A 14447-nucleotide genomic window follows, 5' to 3' on the forward strand; every position below is an offset into this window, starting at 1 on the left:
GGAAGCAGGACAGGTGAGGTGTGAAGAAGGTAAAAAGAATCCAGCAAAATGATGGCCCAACAGTCATAATTTGTCTGGATTTTAGCGTATGGAATTGTGAAAAAAAAGTTTTCTGGTGAATCAGATTTTTTGTGAAATTCTTAGATAATTCTATTAGCTTCAAACTGACTTTTCCATCTGTAACCAGGAGTCATAGTACTATATGATTTCACTGGCTATTAATTTAGGGTTTAGAATCTTTTTAACGTTATTGTTTTTCAGTTTACTTGGATAGTTGTTTTGAGGTATAGGCTTTACTCTTTTCTCCTTTATTATTATTATTATTATTATACATTTTTATAGCGCCATTTATTCCATGGCGCTTTACATGTGAATACGGGGCAAATAGAGACAAAAACAATAAACATGAGCAAATAAGGCACATGGGTACATAAGGAGGGAGGACCCTGCCCGCGAGGGCTCACAGTCTGCAGGGGATGGGTGATAAAACACTAGGAGAGGGTTCTCCTTAAGAAAATATGCTTTATAGTTTTAAGCAATATGTAATAGATTTGAGAAATTTCAACATTTATCAAAATATAAATAGGAGTTGCTTGCAAAGGTGCTTTCCAGGCTTCAGCTAAACTTCTGCAGTTTCTCAATGTGACTGCAATTTGCTGGATCCTGACAGTGTACTGTGTGCTGGACGGACGATTTGTTGGGTGTGAGTAGCAGGACACAGGTACATCGATCTTATTGTTGTGTTTAGTAGAGATTTGCTTGCAGGTCAGTTTAAGTGCACTAATTTCACATGGAAAGTGTTCAAATGTTTCCATTCAGTGACCGTAAACAGAGAAAGAGGTGTAGTTTGGATCTTATGTATACATAAGGCCTACATTAGCGTTTCTGTCCTACACCTGGTGGGGGCATGTGTGTTTTTGTTCCTCTCTGCAGGGGGCATCCCTATGATCATGACCTAAGACCATGGATGTAAGGAATAAGAATAGCTGCATTGTGATTATTACAACACACACACACGGAGTCTGCTAACAGGGCTGCCACTAGAAATTTCGGGGCCCCATACTGGCAAAATTTTCGGGGCCCCCTTGAGACTCCGCCCAGGCTCCACCCCAGCCCCGCCTCCACGCTCCACCCCTCGAACTGTCCACAATCCCACCGCTCTCTCTCTCTTGGAAAAACTACACTTCTCACCTGTCACATATTAACAGTTCCCATCACCAGATCGCACATATAGCCGGCAGCTTTTGTTTTGGCCAAAAGATTTCTTAAGCCGCCACCATAACACGGTAGACACTTTTGGCCGGGCCCTACTCTACTGTAACCTATTAAATATTTGTTAAAATATGCAATACAATTTAGGTATATTTTAATTTATTTTTCAATTTTTTAAATGACCAATAATATCACATACAAAGAACAAATACCACAGCACTATGACCAGATGACATATTACCACCACAGTGATCGAATAATATCACATACAAAGAACAAATACCGCTACACCATGACCAGACCGCATATTACCACCATATAGTGACTGAATACTACAATTCTGATCAGTAATAAAAAAAGCACCATACTATCACCATAAGTGCCATTATACATAGGAGATCTGTACTTAGTATGCAGTGTCTGTGTACAGATAATACAGTGATCACTAGTGAAATTATACACAGGAGCTCTGTGTACAGTGTATAGTGTCAGTGTATAGGTAACACACTGACTCACCTGTGACGTCTCTAGGTGAAGTCCTTCATCTTTCATCCAGCACAGACCGCCATCATTTTATCCAGCCAGGACTCGTTTCTGCAGGAAATAACACAGTTATCTCAAGCTCTGCTTGTAGAATACATTACTTAATTTTTCCAACTTCTACATTACACCACATGAAGAAAAAGAGGCGACATAGTATCACTCTACACAGTAACAGGACCGCCCCCTCATTTAAAACAGTATCCTCAAAAAATAAAATAAATACATCACTGCAGTAATAATATCCCTAAATTAGTCTCTATGGTAATAATATTCCCCATCCTGGCCAATGTGTGTCTCATTCCTGGCATCAGCAATATGTTCTCCCATCCTGCCCTCATGAGTATCCATTCTGCCCCATATGATCTCCCCATCCTGACCCATTTGTCTCCATCATATCCATCCTGCCCCATGACCCTGCAAGATCTGTCTCCAATTCTGCCCCCAGTGTCTCCAATCATGCCCCCATGTCTGCAATCCTGCCACTTGTCTCCAATCATGCCTCCTGTGTCTCCATTCTGCCCCATCTGTCTCCAATACTTCCCCATCTGTCTCCAGTCATGCCCCCATGTCTTTCATCATACCCCGTATCTCCATTCTGCCCGTGTCCAGCATTCTGCCCGTGTCCAGCATTCTGCCCGTGTCCAGCATTCTGCCCCTGTGTCCAGCATTCTGCCCCTGTGTCCAGCATCTCTGCCCCTGTGTCCAACATCTCTGCCCCTGTGTCCAGCATCTCTGCCCCTGTGTCCAGCATCCTGCCCCTTTGTCCAGCATTCTTCCCCTTTGTCCAGCATTCTGCCCGTGTCCAGCATACTGCCCCTGTGTCCAGCATTCTGCCTCTGTGTCCAGCATACTGCCTCTGTGTCCAGCATTCTGCCTCTGTGTCCAGCATTCTGCCCCTGTGTCCAGCATTCTGCCCCTGTGTCCAGCATACTGCCCCTTTGTCCAGCATACTGCCCCTTTGTCCAGCATTCTGCCCTTGTGTCCAGCATTCTGCCCGTGTCCACCATTCTGCCCCTGTGTCCAGCATTCTGCCCCTGTGTCCAGCATAATGCCCCTGTGTCCAGCATTCTGCCCCTGTGTCCAGCATAATGCCCCTGTGTCCAGCTTTCTGCCCCTTTGTCCAGCATAATGCCCCTGTGTCCAGAATACTGCTCCTTTGTCCAGCATAATGCCCCTGTGTCCAGCATTCTGCCCCTGTGTCCAGAATACTGCCCCTTTCTCCAGCATTCTGCCCCTGTGTCCAGCATAATGCCCCTGTTCCAGCATTCTGCCCCTGTGTCCAGCATAATGCCCCTGTGTCCAGCTTTCTGCCCCTTTGTCCAGCATAATGCCCCTGTGTCCAGAATACTGCCCCTTTGTCCAGCATTCTGCCCCTGTGTCCAGCATAATGCCCCTGTGTCCAGCATTCTGCCCCTGTGTCCAGCATAATGCCCATGTGTCCAGCATTCTGCCCCTGTGTCCAGCATAATGCCCCTGTCTGTGTCCAGCTTTCTGCCCCTTTGTTCAGCATTCTGCCCCGTGTCCAGCATCTCCTCTGCCCCTGTGTCCAGCTTTCTGCCCCTTTGTCCAGCATTTTGCCCCTGTGTCCAGCATCTCCTCTGCCCAGCTTTCTGCCCCTTTGTCCAGCATTTTGCCCCTGTGTCCAGCATCTTCTCTGCCCAGCTTTCTGCCCCTTTGTCCAGCATTCAGCCCCTGTGTCCAGCATCTCCTCTGCCCCAGCGTGCCCAGCATTCTGCCCGCGTGTCCAGCATACTGCCCCGGCCCCCTCCTCTGAATCGACGCTACCAAAAAAAAAAAAAAAATACTTCTTACCTGGCCGTGTGCTCCTGCGGCGGGCGAAGCTCCTCCACGCAGGTGAAGGACGCACTCGCCAGCGGCTGACGATGACGTCAGACACCGGCGACGTGCGACTGCGCACTGCGGCCGCTCAAGTCAGCTGCCAGCCTCCGACTGGCTGGCGGCGACTGTTAACTATTGACGTGCTGGCACGGGCCCGCACGTCAATAGTGTGCCGCAGCGCCTGCAGGGGAGGCCCGGTGAGCAGATGAGACGGGGCCCGATGCGGGCCCCCTCTGCCCACCGGGCCCCATACGCCAGTCATGGCTGTCATGCCCTGATGGCGGCCCTGTCTGCTAATACATTAAGTAGGGCATGCTCTAGGTAGATAGAACGGACATGGGGTTGGGGAAGCAGAATATGTCTTATATATACTCAGGCTAGAACAATTTATGTCCAAGTTCCCAGAGGACTTAAAAGAATGAGTGATGGATAGAAAGCCACTGTGGAAGTGCATGTGGAAGTGTAGCCCCAGCGAGTCGGAAACAGTGGCTTACAGGGATGCCAGCGAGACTCATGGACCGGAGGAGAGAGGAGGACCTGGGGGGGATTTGGGTCTTCGCAAAGGTGGGAACGTTTTCCAAGCCCCCAAGCACCGACTTCATCAGGATAAGGGGGGGGGGGGGGGGTTAAGCTGCCAATAAATGTGGGCACATGAGACATTTTGCCAGGGAATATTGAGAATGTTCCAGCCCAGATCAACCGCGTCCCCAAATGGTGAACAATGTGCTGCAATGGGTCAGGAATGCTGAAGGAGAGAGGATCCCACTACCCCAACCGGAAGAGGAAGAGGCATAAGCGGTACAAGACCAAGTGTTCCGGACTAGATGGAACACCTCAGCGACCATAAACCAGCATCTGCAGACTGTCTGGGTAGAGGGCATGGAGGCTGCAGGGTTCCATGATTCCAGAGCCTCACTCACATTTATCAAAGAACATGCAGTACCAGATTAATGTATTGTTGTCGCCAGCCATTTGAGAGTCAACGTAGCTGGAGGAGAATCTCTGAACATTCAAAGGGCCCGACTACCTTTAGACTGAGATCATATTCATGGAATGGTGGATGCAGGAGTAGTTCGGTACCTACCGATAGATGTATTGCTGGGAAACAACCTAGGAGCAGGAATGGTGTGCCACTGGGCCAATTTTGTAACCTGAAGCCAAGGACTGGCTATCCCACCAGTGGTAAGTAATGCACAAAATACAATGACTGTTACCATGAAGAAAGGTGACCTGGGGGAGGAAAATTGCATCAGGGAGGAGGTTCAGGTACTTTGGGACACTATGTCTTCGATCACCCTTGTCAGCCAAGATATTGTCCCCTTTGAACATTTACCAGGCCAAGTGACCATCTCTCTGGCTGGGGGTCAGTGCTCTGGAGATGGGTGCATTTATGTGGGCATTTTACCAGTTGATGTACGTGGGAAGGAGCTGAAGAAGTTGTTCCATTGGTAAGAGCAGATATCAGGGGAAGCGATATTACATCGTTTGCCTTCATCAGCTTCCAGGATCCACGGGATGCAAAGGACGCAGTGTTTGGATGTAAAGGAAGCAAATTCAGTTCTCGATTGTTATGTGTGGAGTTTCCCATGTCAAATCGGTGATCAGGGGGTGGATATAGAGGACCCTGTGGGAGAAACAGTCCCAGCGAACAATTCACAGTACTCATCTCAGGGCTTCCCCCATTAAGGCATTGCGCAAGATCTGAAAGATCATATGAAAGAAGCTGGAGATGTCTGCTATGCTGAAGTACACAAGGATAATTGGGATTGTGGAGTTCATACACAAGGAATATGTGGAATATGCTTTGAAAAAATTGTATGATATAAAGTTTCATTCTCATGAAGGTGAAACGTCTTTCGTGTCTGTGCTGCGTCTGTGCTGAAAAAGAGGTGGAGGAGTGTGAGGAGCTGGCCCAGGCCTGTGTGTCTTTGTTCCTTTCTGTAGGGGGCATCCCTAATATACAACTATGCAGACAGGCTGAATAGTTGGCTTCTGGAACATTCTTCATTCTAATGTGTGTACTTATGTGTGGTGCAGATGGGAATAACAAGAACATGATTTTACCTTCTAAGAATCTTTAAACATTGTGCAAGACATGTGAAGCCACGTAAGTTAGGGGTTAACGCCTCAATATTTGAGGAATCTAGCGATAGGTCTGACTGTGACTGAGGGAGAATAAATATTACAAATAGAGTGCTTGGTTTTAATAGGACCCATTGTAACAATAGTCACAATTAGAATAAGGTATCTTGATGACGGTAGGTTCTCCACAAATTTGTAGTCTTAAAGTTGACACTAGAGATAGATTTGGCAGATGAGGTCCCAATCTTTGTATGGAAAAACGAGAATAAAGAAACAACTTGAAGTCATTTTATGCAGAGGAATGGAAGCAGACTTCCAAATACTGTATGTGGGGGTCTAAAAAAAGTACTTCAAGAGAATACTTTTTCTTTAGCCACGATTATCATGCCAATCTTTGGTGACATGAGAAGGGTCTGGTTTTGGAAGAGAATGATAAACTGGTGTTGGCTCCACTCCTAATGTTTTTAGGAGATCTTTTCCTTCTTCCTCTTTGTAGATTACAGAGGTGGAGCCATCTTTGGTCACAAGAAGTTTCATAGAGAATCCTCAGTTGTGCAAAATCCCATTGTTCGTTCACTTAGTCGTTACCGGAATTTTCCTTGTTTGCCTGCTAGCTTGACATACGTTTCATAGAAACCTTTTTAAGGTAGAAATGTTAACACTAAAACACCTCGTGCTCAGCTTTCTGGCTGACTCATTAATTCTGGTTTAATGAGTCATATCTACAACATTGGCTTTCCAACATTTTGGTGGAATCGCTTCAGTGAGGTTTTGAATAAACAAGGTGAGTAGCAAGAATGTGCATTTTTTTAAGTTTCTTTTGCTGCATTTTTGACTTGCGTTTTGGTGCAGATTTTTCCCCTCTCATGTATATTGGTGAAATATGCAGCAAAAATGCTTATAGAATTGACATTATGCAGATTTACATGTGCCCTAAATCATCAATGTGTGCTTGAGACTTCAGTATTTTATTCACTGTCCTGGAACCAGGAAACCCTTCAGGTTATGTGGCAGATGTGCGCTGACAAAGAACAGCAAAAACGCAACATGTGCACACAGCCTAACCATTTTTCCAAACAGTGATTTCTTAGCCAGGAATCTATGTGAGCCACTGTTTGGTCACATAGGTATAGAGTAATCTAGTGATTTCGGAGAACATTTTGGTGTTATGGGCCTCTTTAAGAGCATCTGCCAATGGTTCAGGACAGTGCGCTGGGTCTTCCCGAATGATCGGTTGATTACTTGCCTGTGTCTTGGCAATACACCAGATTATGTTGGAATTATCTAACAGGGAGGCAGAACTCTTGCGTTAAACCACACTTCACCTCTACAACCATTTTAACTGATTGTCTAAGTATTGTTGCTGGAGTTATTATTATTATTATTATTATTATTATTATTATTATTATTTATTTTTTTATATAGCACCATTAATTCCATGGTGGTGTACATGAGAAAGGGGTTACATACAGGGTTGTAGATATCGTTTACAGGACACAAATTTACGATGACAGAATGGTACAGAGGGGAGAGGACCCTGTCCCTGCGGACTTACATTCTACAGGGTTAAGTTAAGGGGGTTGTCCAACGTCCAGCACCTAGAATATATTTTTTTAGACAATGGAAGTCAAACAGTAATGTGTTATAATGAACAATAAGTGTGGTGATTATTATGTCCTCTGTTGTGCAAATCAGGATCATGTTGTTCCCTACTTCACTAGGACACCTTGACTTTGGTGTCACCCAATGTGAATCGTTTCGCCCCAGCTCAAAGCTTCCAGCATTCTACTCCAGAAACATATCTGTAATCAATGACCGATTGCCTAAACTGTATGTGCACAAATGTATTTATTTTTCTTTTCTGTCTGTTAGGAGACTGGTTAGATGGATTTCAGCTGGCAACATCTTCATCAGGTTCTTCAAGAAATGTGATTATATATATATCGGACTATGAAGTTACTACTCAAATCATTGATCAAGTGAGTATTGCACAGGATTGCCACTTATTAATGGCCAAATGTGAACATATCACAGACTTGTAAAAGTGAAGTGCGATAACTATTGGTGGCCTTTAAGTGGACTTTCCCGGGAAATGTGATTTGCAGTAAAGCTATTCTCTATGAATAGAATGTTCCTTTCTAGGCTCTGCGGTCTAAATAGAACCAACAGCACAAGAAATATACTTTGTAATAGAAAAAAATCCTTCAACTCACCTTACAGCTAACCTCTCCGGCCCCTGTGCTCCTCATCATCCCTTGTTGCATCTTCTCATCATCATTGCAAGCTCTGAAATCCCAGGTGTCTTCACGCTATGTCGGGACTTCTGGCTCTGATGAGGCTTAGCGTGAAGAGCACTAGGATTTCACAGCTCATGTCAGTGATAGGAAGTTGCAACAAGGACCGGACAGGGAACAGTTGAAGACCAGAGGGACCAGAGAGGTGAGCCATAAAGTGTTTCTAAGTATTTTTTTTTTATTTGTAGCTTTTGGATGACCCTTCATGGTTCAGCAAAATCGTGGTTATCCGGTTACCATTTTGCTGAATCTGTGCAGAAGTGAATTACAAAAAACAATCTGCATTTTGATAAATTTGTGTAAAATTTACTTCTACTCAAAATAATTCTCTAATTCTAAAACTTTTTACTACAATGAATGTACTAGACTTAGAGATCGTTTCTGTGCAGTGGATCCTTAACTACATTCAGATTATGCAGCGGGTGCATTATCTCCTCATGGTAAAGTCCTCCAGATACCAAAGAGACTCACCAAAATTCCACTATTTTCCTAGACTGTCTGAATTATCTGACACATTGATAGTTTAGAGGTATCAACTAGTGATGGGCGAGCACTAAAATGCTCGGGTGCTCGTTGCTCGGGTCGAGCAAATTGGAATACTCGGGTACTTAGCCAGAATAACGAGCCCAATGTAAGTCTATGGTAGACCTGAGTATTTTTACCGCAATCCCCCCGGGGGTACTTTTAATGTCTAAAAACATCTGAAAATGATGGAAACACTGCTCAAATGACACTTGGACCTCATGGGGATCGCCCCTGGAAGTATTCCTGACTCCTAGTTTACAGGTTTACTCAATTTTTTTCCGATATTTATGCCATTTTTCCCGGTGCCACAAAAAACACATTAAAACTAAACCAAAACGGGTTTTGCTGGGAAATATGTCATGGTACATCCTTTACAGGTTAATGACTTGCCTGTAAGGCCAAATATTTAACCCCAGAATGAAAATTTCTTCCCCCACTTAGGCTTAGTTCAGACGCAGCATTTTTGAAGCATTTTTCAACTTTAACATTGCTTTCAACCACTACAAATGCATTCACTGGGAAATGTCATTGTAACATTTATCACCCCTAGCTGGCCATGTGGTGTGTGACACATAAGCAGACCCATCTTGTTTGATTTACGAAGGAGGGACTCTTAATGTCACAAAGCCTATTTTTACTGGTGCACCAGGTGGCATTAATCTACTTAAAGGACCATTATTAAACAGTGGGTCTCCTAAGCTGTTGTAGCCTATGCTGCGAGTGGATGGGCAGCCAAGAATTACGACGCATGACAATACCCCTGTCATAAGATGTCCAGGGGGGACTCCAGAAAAAGTGTTGCATTGAATTCAAGGCCAGCCCTGCTACCAACTCATATGCACCCCAATAAACCTTAGAACCCACATACTGGATGGACCCAGGAAAATCCACTTCACAATATGCATTTTGTGCTCCATACTCCTTGGTTTTGCACATTGGTGGCAAGGCGAAGCCCTGCTGCATAGTCAGTCATACGCACCCCATTAGGCCTTGGAACCCACATACTGGATGGGCCCAGGAAAATCCACTTCACAATATGCATTTTGTGCTCCATACTCCTTTGTTTTATACATTGGCAGGAAGGCCAGCCCTGCTGCATAGTCAGTCATATGCACCCCATTAGGCCTTGGAACCCACATACTGGATGGACCCAGGAAAATCTACTTCATAATATCCATTTTGTGCTCCATACTCCTTTGTTTTATACATTGGCGGCAAGGCGAATCCCTGCTGCATAGTCAGTCATATGCACCCCATTAGGCCTTGGAACCCACATACTGGATGGGCCCAGGAAAATCCACTTAAGGCGAGCCATGCTGCATAGTCATATGCACCCCATTAGGCCTTGGAACCCACATACTGGATGGGCCCAGGAAAATTCACTCATATTTTTTAATGGTATGATGGTTCCCTCTTTGCAGAATTATTTACAGGAGAATTTGGCAATTTTATTTGCCATGTTTTTAACACTAAGTTTCAGATATGGCTTTAAAAAAGGCAAATACTTGCAATACAAGGCAATTTTTTGCAAACTACAAAATTCAAGGAATAGTATGATTGAATAGTGTGAGTGCGTACACTTTTGTATGTGTTACATACACAGGTTAATAAGTACATATAAGGATTCAATATAGTGATTACGTTTATATGAAGATTTACTACATACAGTATAGTTAGATCAATCACCAAGAGGCTTTTGAACATCATCCGTCTGGAATATCAGAGAAGCAACACCAAGACAGAGAAACCCTGGAAGGTTACCTACACTGCGTGGGCGTCCCCAATTATGCAGGTATCAGACAACTGTATATGTACAGGTACCCCAGATTTTGCATCTGTCTTAGTCATGTTTCTCTGGTCTTATATAGTGAATAACACTATGTTCTAACTCTAGTTTCACCCACACCTTCAAGTGGCCACTTTTCAAGGCTGGATGAAACTGAGATATCATGGAGTCATCAGACGAGGGGCCATAAACTCCTAGAAAATAAAAGCCACAAGGATTTAGATCAAACCACCACTGGCATAGTTTCAGTAAACCTTAATGTTTCACAATGACAAACAGCAAACATATAGAGGCTTAGAACAGTTTGTGAAGTAAATAAACAAAAATTTATCAACATTGTGTCACTATGAGCATTGTCTGTCACATCTATAAATGTTTTACAAGAAATGCAGCTATGTGATTGTCTGAATGCATTCGGCATACAGTATTTCAATCTTGTTTACAAATCGCCATTGTATATTCTCCATTTGTACATTTGAGGCAGACAAAGTTAAGGCTTGCAAAGAAAAAAACAAATATAGTGTACAAAGCTATATTTTTAATGAACTACTGAGGCAAAGTAACAGCATTGCTTTATCAAATTTATATGAAGTGTGTTGTGTCCAATGTTAGCAACCAGGCAACACAAAAAGGAGCTTTTCAAGTGAGCTCTTTCAGGTACATAAATGTTATGAAGTGTTTGCCAGCAAGGATGTGATTTCACCAATAGGGGGTACCTTTTGTAAAAATAGACTAGTGCCATCACAGCCCCCCTTGACCAAACTTCACCGGTCTATAACAGTACAAAGCACGTTCACCCTGGTGATCTAGTGGCAGTTATTCAAGAGACATTGCAGGAGACAGAGTTAAGTAGGCCCAAAGGAATGCCATGCCCAAATCCCCAATGTCGGGTCCTTTTTGGACTGATTAAAATAGTGCCATCACAGCCCCCTAGACCTAAATGACCAGTACAGACTACGTTCACCCTGGTAATCTACTGGCAGGTACTGGATAGATTGCAGGAGACCTAGTTAAGAAGTAGGCCCAAAGAAAAGTCATGCCAAATTCCCCACTGTGTTGTCCTTTTTCGACTTAAAAATATAGTGCCGTCACAGCCCACTTACCCAAAATTCACCGGCCTATAACAATGCTGAGCACGTGCAACCTGGTCATGTCGTCGGAGATAAGAAAGAGACGTTGCAGGAGTTAAGAATTAGGGCCAATGTAGTGGTGTGCGTCTCTGAGACTTTTAATGCAGTGAAAGATGATCTGCCAAGCAATTCCCCAATGGGGTTACCCTTTTTTAAAAATACACTAGTGCCATCGCATGCCCCTAGTCCAAACTTCAATGGCCTATAACAGTACTGAGCACGTTCACCCTGGTGATCTAGTGGCAGGTACATTTTAGATTGCAGGAAACCGAGTTAAGAAGTAGGCCCAAAGTAATGTCATGCCTAATTGCCCAATGTGGGGTCCATTTTTAAAAAAAATGAAAGGGTGCCAGCACAGGCCCCTTGGCCACAATGCACAGTACAGACCACGTTCACCCTGGTGATCTACTGGCAGGTACAGGTCAGATTGCAGGAGACAGAGTTAAGAAGTCGGCCCAATGTAATGTCATGCCCAATTCCCGAATGTGTTGTCCTTTTTAAAAAAATAAAAGAGTGCCATCACAGCACTCTTGGCCAAAATGCACCGTACAGATCATGTTCACCCTGGTGATATAGTGGTTCTGGATGAGGATAAGAGGAGGATACAAACAAACAGACCAAATCTGGAAGCGTATACCCATGTGTGGTTGTGAAGAGGTGCATGAGAATACACCTCCCCAAAAGAGACAATGTATTTGAGGTTATGTTTCGCTGTTTTGACTTCTGGTGTACAGAAGTCTTTCCCAATCCAGGCCTTGTTTATTTTGATAAGAGTCAGCTTGTCAGCATTTTCAGTTGACAGGCGGATGCGCTTATCTGTTATAATTCCACCAGCGGCACTAAAAACCCTCTCTGACAGAATGCTAGCAGTAGGGCAGGCCAGGACCTCCAAGGCGTAGAAAGCCAGTTCATGCCATGTGTCCAGCTTGGATACCCAATAATTAAAAGGCACAGAGGAATCACAGAGAACGTTTGTACGATCTGCAAGGTACTCCCTCACCATCTTCCCAAACATTACACTTCTTGTGACAGCACCCCTTGCCTCTGTGAAGCCACGATGGGAGGGTCTGAGAAAACTGTCCCAGAACTAGGCCATTGTTCCCCTGCCTGAGCTGGATTGTACTTCTTTCTCTCTCGCTTTTGTCTGGCCCATTTTTGGAGTTTTGTGTGAAATGATCAATGTTTTGCTTTTTGCTTCATTCTCTTTTGTGTTTTTTCATTTAAGACAAATTAAATGAAGATAATAATATCAAAGAATTTGTGATTGCAATCATTTTCAGGAAGAAACTGAGTATTATCTGACAGAATTGCAGGGGTGTTAATACTTTTGGCCATGACTGTATGGGGCCATAACATTTGTGCAGCACTATAAGGGGCCATAATGTTTGCGCAGCACTATATAGGGTAAGTGTCTGTATGGGGCCATAATTAACGTTTGTGGAGCATTACGGTATATGGGGCAATTGTCTGTATGGAGCATCTTATGGGGCCATAATCAAGGTTTGTGCCACACTATTTGGGGCAAATATCTTTATGGAGCATCTTATGGGGCCATAACCAGCATTTGTGCAGCATTATATTGGGCAAATGTGTCTATGGAGCATCTTATGGGGCCATTATTAACCTTTATGCAGGATTATTTGGGGCATATTTTAATATGGAGCATCTTATGGGGCCCATCATGATCTGTATTGGGCATTATATGGGGCTCCTGATTCAATATGGATATTCAAAAACACTTAACCTACTGATGTCTCAATTAATTTTACTTTTATTGGTATCTATTTTTACTTTTGACATTTACCGGTAGCTGCTGCATTTTCCACACTAGGCTTATACTCGAGTCAATAAGTTTTCCCAGTTTTTTGTGGCAAAATTAGGGGGGTCGGCTTATACTCGGGTCGGCTTATACTCGAGTATATACGGTAACTAAAATAAATATAAGCACCCTCTAAGAGGGACCAAAATGTCACAAAAATATGTTTTTTTTTTGCCATAAGCAGTTTGAGGCACCATAGGCACCTTACGTTCCATCACTTGTAGCCTATTATATCATAAGGTTGTCCTATAATTTTTATGCAACCTGTGTAATTTTTCTTCTGGTCAGTCTACACTACAGCAGCCAAAAGGATGAAACGCGTAGAGACATAGATTGTACTAGGGCTTTTTTCAAGCTTGGAGAGAGTTTGCCTCTCTTTGGGAACATGAACTCTGTTTTTCCAATCGAAGGCCAAATTAAACATTTTGCAGAGTGTTCTAAGAACAGTGACATCATCTTTCAGAATTAATGTATGGAATTATTGCTGTGAAAAATGTTATATTACACAATCATGTGAGATTTACCAAAAGATGGGTCAGGGAAAACAGATAGCGAGCGTATGGCTTCTCTAAGCAGTTTTTTCTGATCATTTATAAAAGTAGACCCAGAATAGAGCATGAATAGAGTTTTTTTGAATCTTGAATGCAGACGGGTAAGTGAAATTATGCTGAAGTGAAAATAGCTCCATTGTCTTGTATGTTAGCAGTCAATTTTTTTTAAACAAAAAGCATGTGGACAAGAAAAATATTAGTGTGAATAAAGCCTTCCACTCTCAGCCTCATTCACATGACGTTTTTTTCTGTTCTGCCTTTCCAAGGTCTTCTAATGCTCTACGACCCATTATCATCCCTTTCTTTACTGGTCATGTAATGCTTCCCATGTGGGTAAAGCCAAGGAGGTCTCATGATCCATTTCTCTATGTCTTCCTGTGCTTCCTTGTGCCAATTCGGTGCATGAACACTAGTAGACACGTCTGCGTGCTGCCTCATTTAGCGTCTCTAGCACAAGTGACCATTTCATAGTCACATGCAGTAGAATCTTTACAGTAAAGGAGAGCGTTTACTAAGGAGCACCCTGCTTCTGTCCCTGTGTCAGCCCGAAGAATTAGAACTTGTGAAACGGAAGCTTTAAAGATGGTGGTGCTCAGACAGATACGTGCACCATACGGAGACGGGGCAGTAAAAACCAAAGGATGGGAGTGCTCAATAAGAAATAAA

General features: G+C 43.6%; 1 protein-coding gene across 4 annotated transcripts in view; it reads left to right on the plus strand.

The window, feature by feature from the left end:
- LOC138662744 (uncharacterized) overlaps nt 1-14447 on the plus strand; it is a 175536-nt gene that overhangs the window by 115353 nt on the left and 45736 nt on the right. For all 4 annotated transcript variants that reach the window (XM_069748641.1, XM_069748638.1, XM_069748640.1 and 1 more), the window contains one exon: nt 7549-7655. In XM_069748641.1, the coding sequence (XP_069604742.1) occupies nt 7549-7655 (107 nt within the window). The remainder of the gene's footprint in view (nt 1-7548; nt 7656-14447) is intronic.

The sequence above is a fragment of the Ranitomeya imitator genome, chromosome 2 (genome assembly GCF_032444005.1).
Source record: "Ranitomeya imitator isolate aRanImi1 chromosome 2, aRanImi1.pri, whole genome shotgun sequence".
Taxonomy (NCBI): domain Eukaryota; kingdom Metazoa; phylum Chordata; class Amphibia; order Anura; family Dendrobatidae; genus Ranitomeya; species Ranitomeya imitator.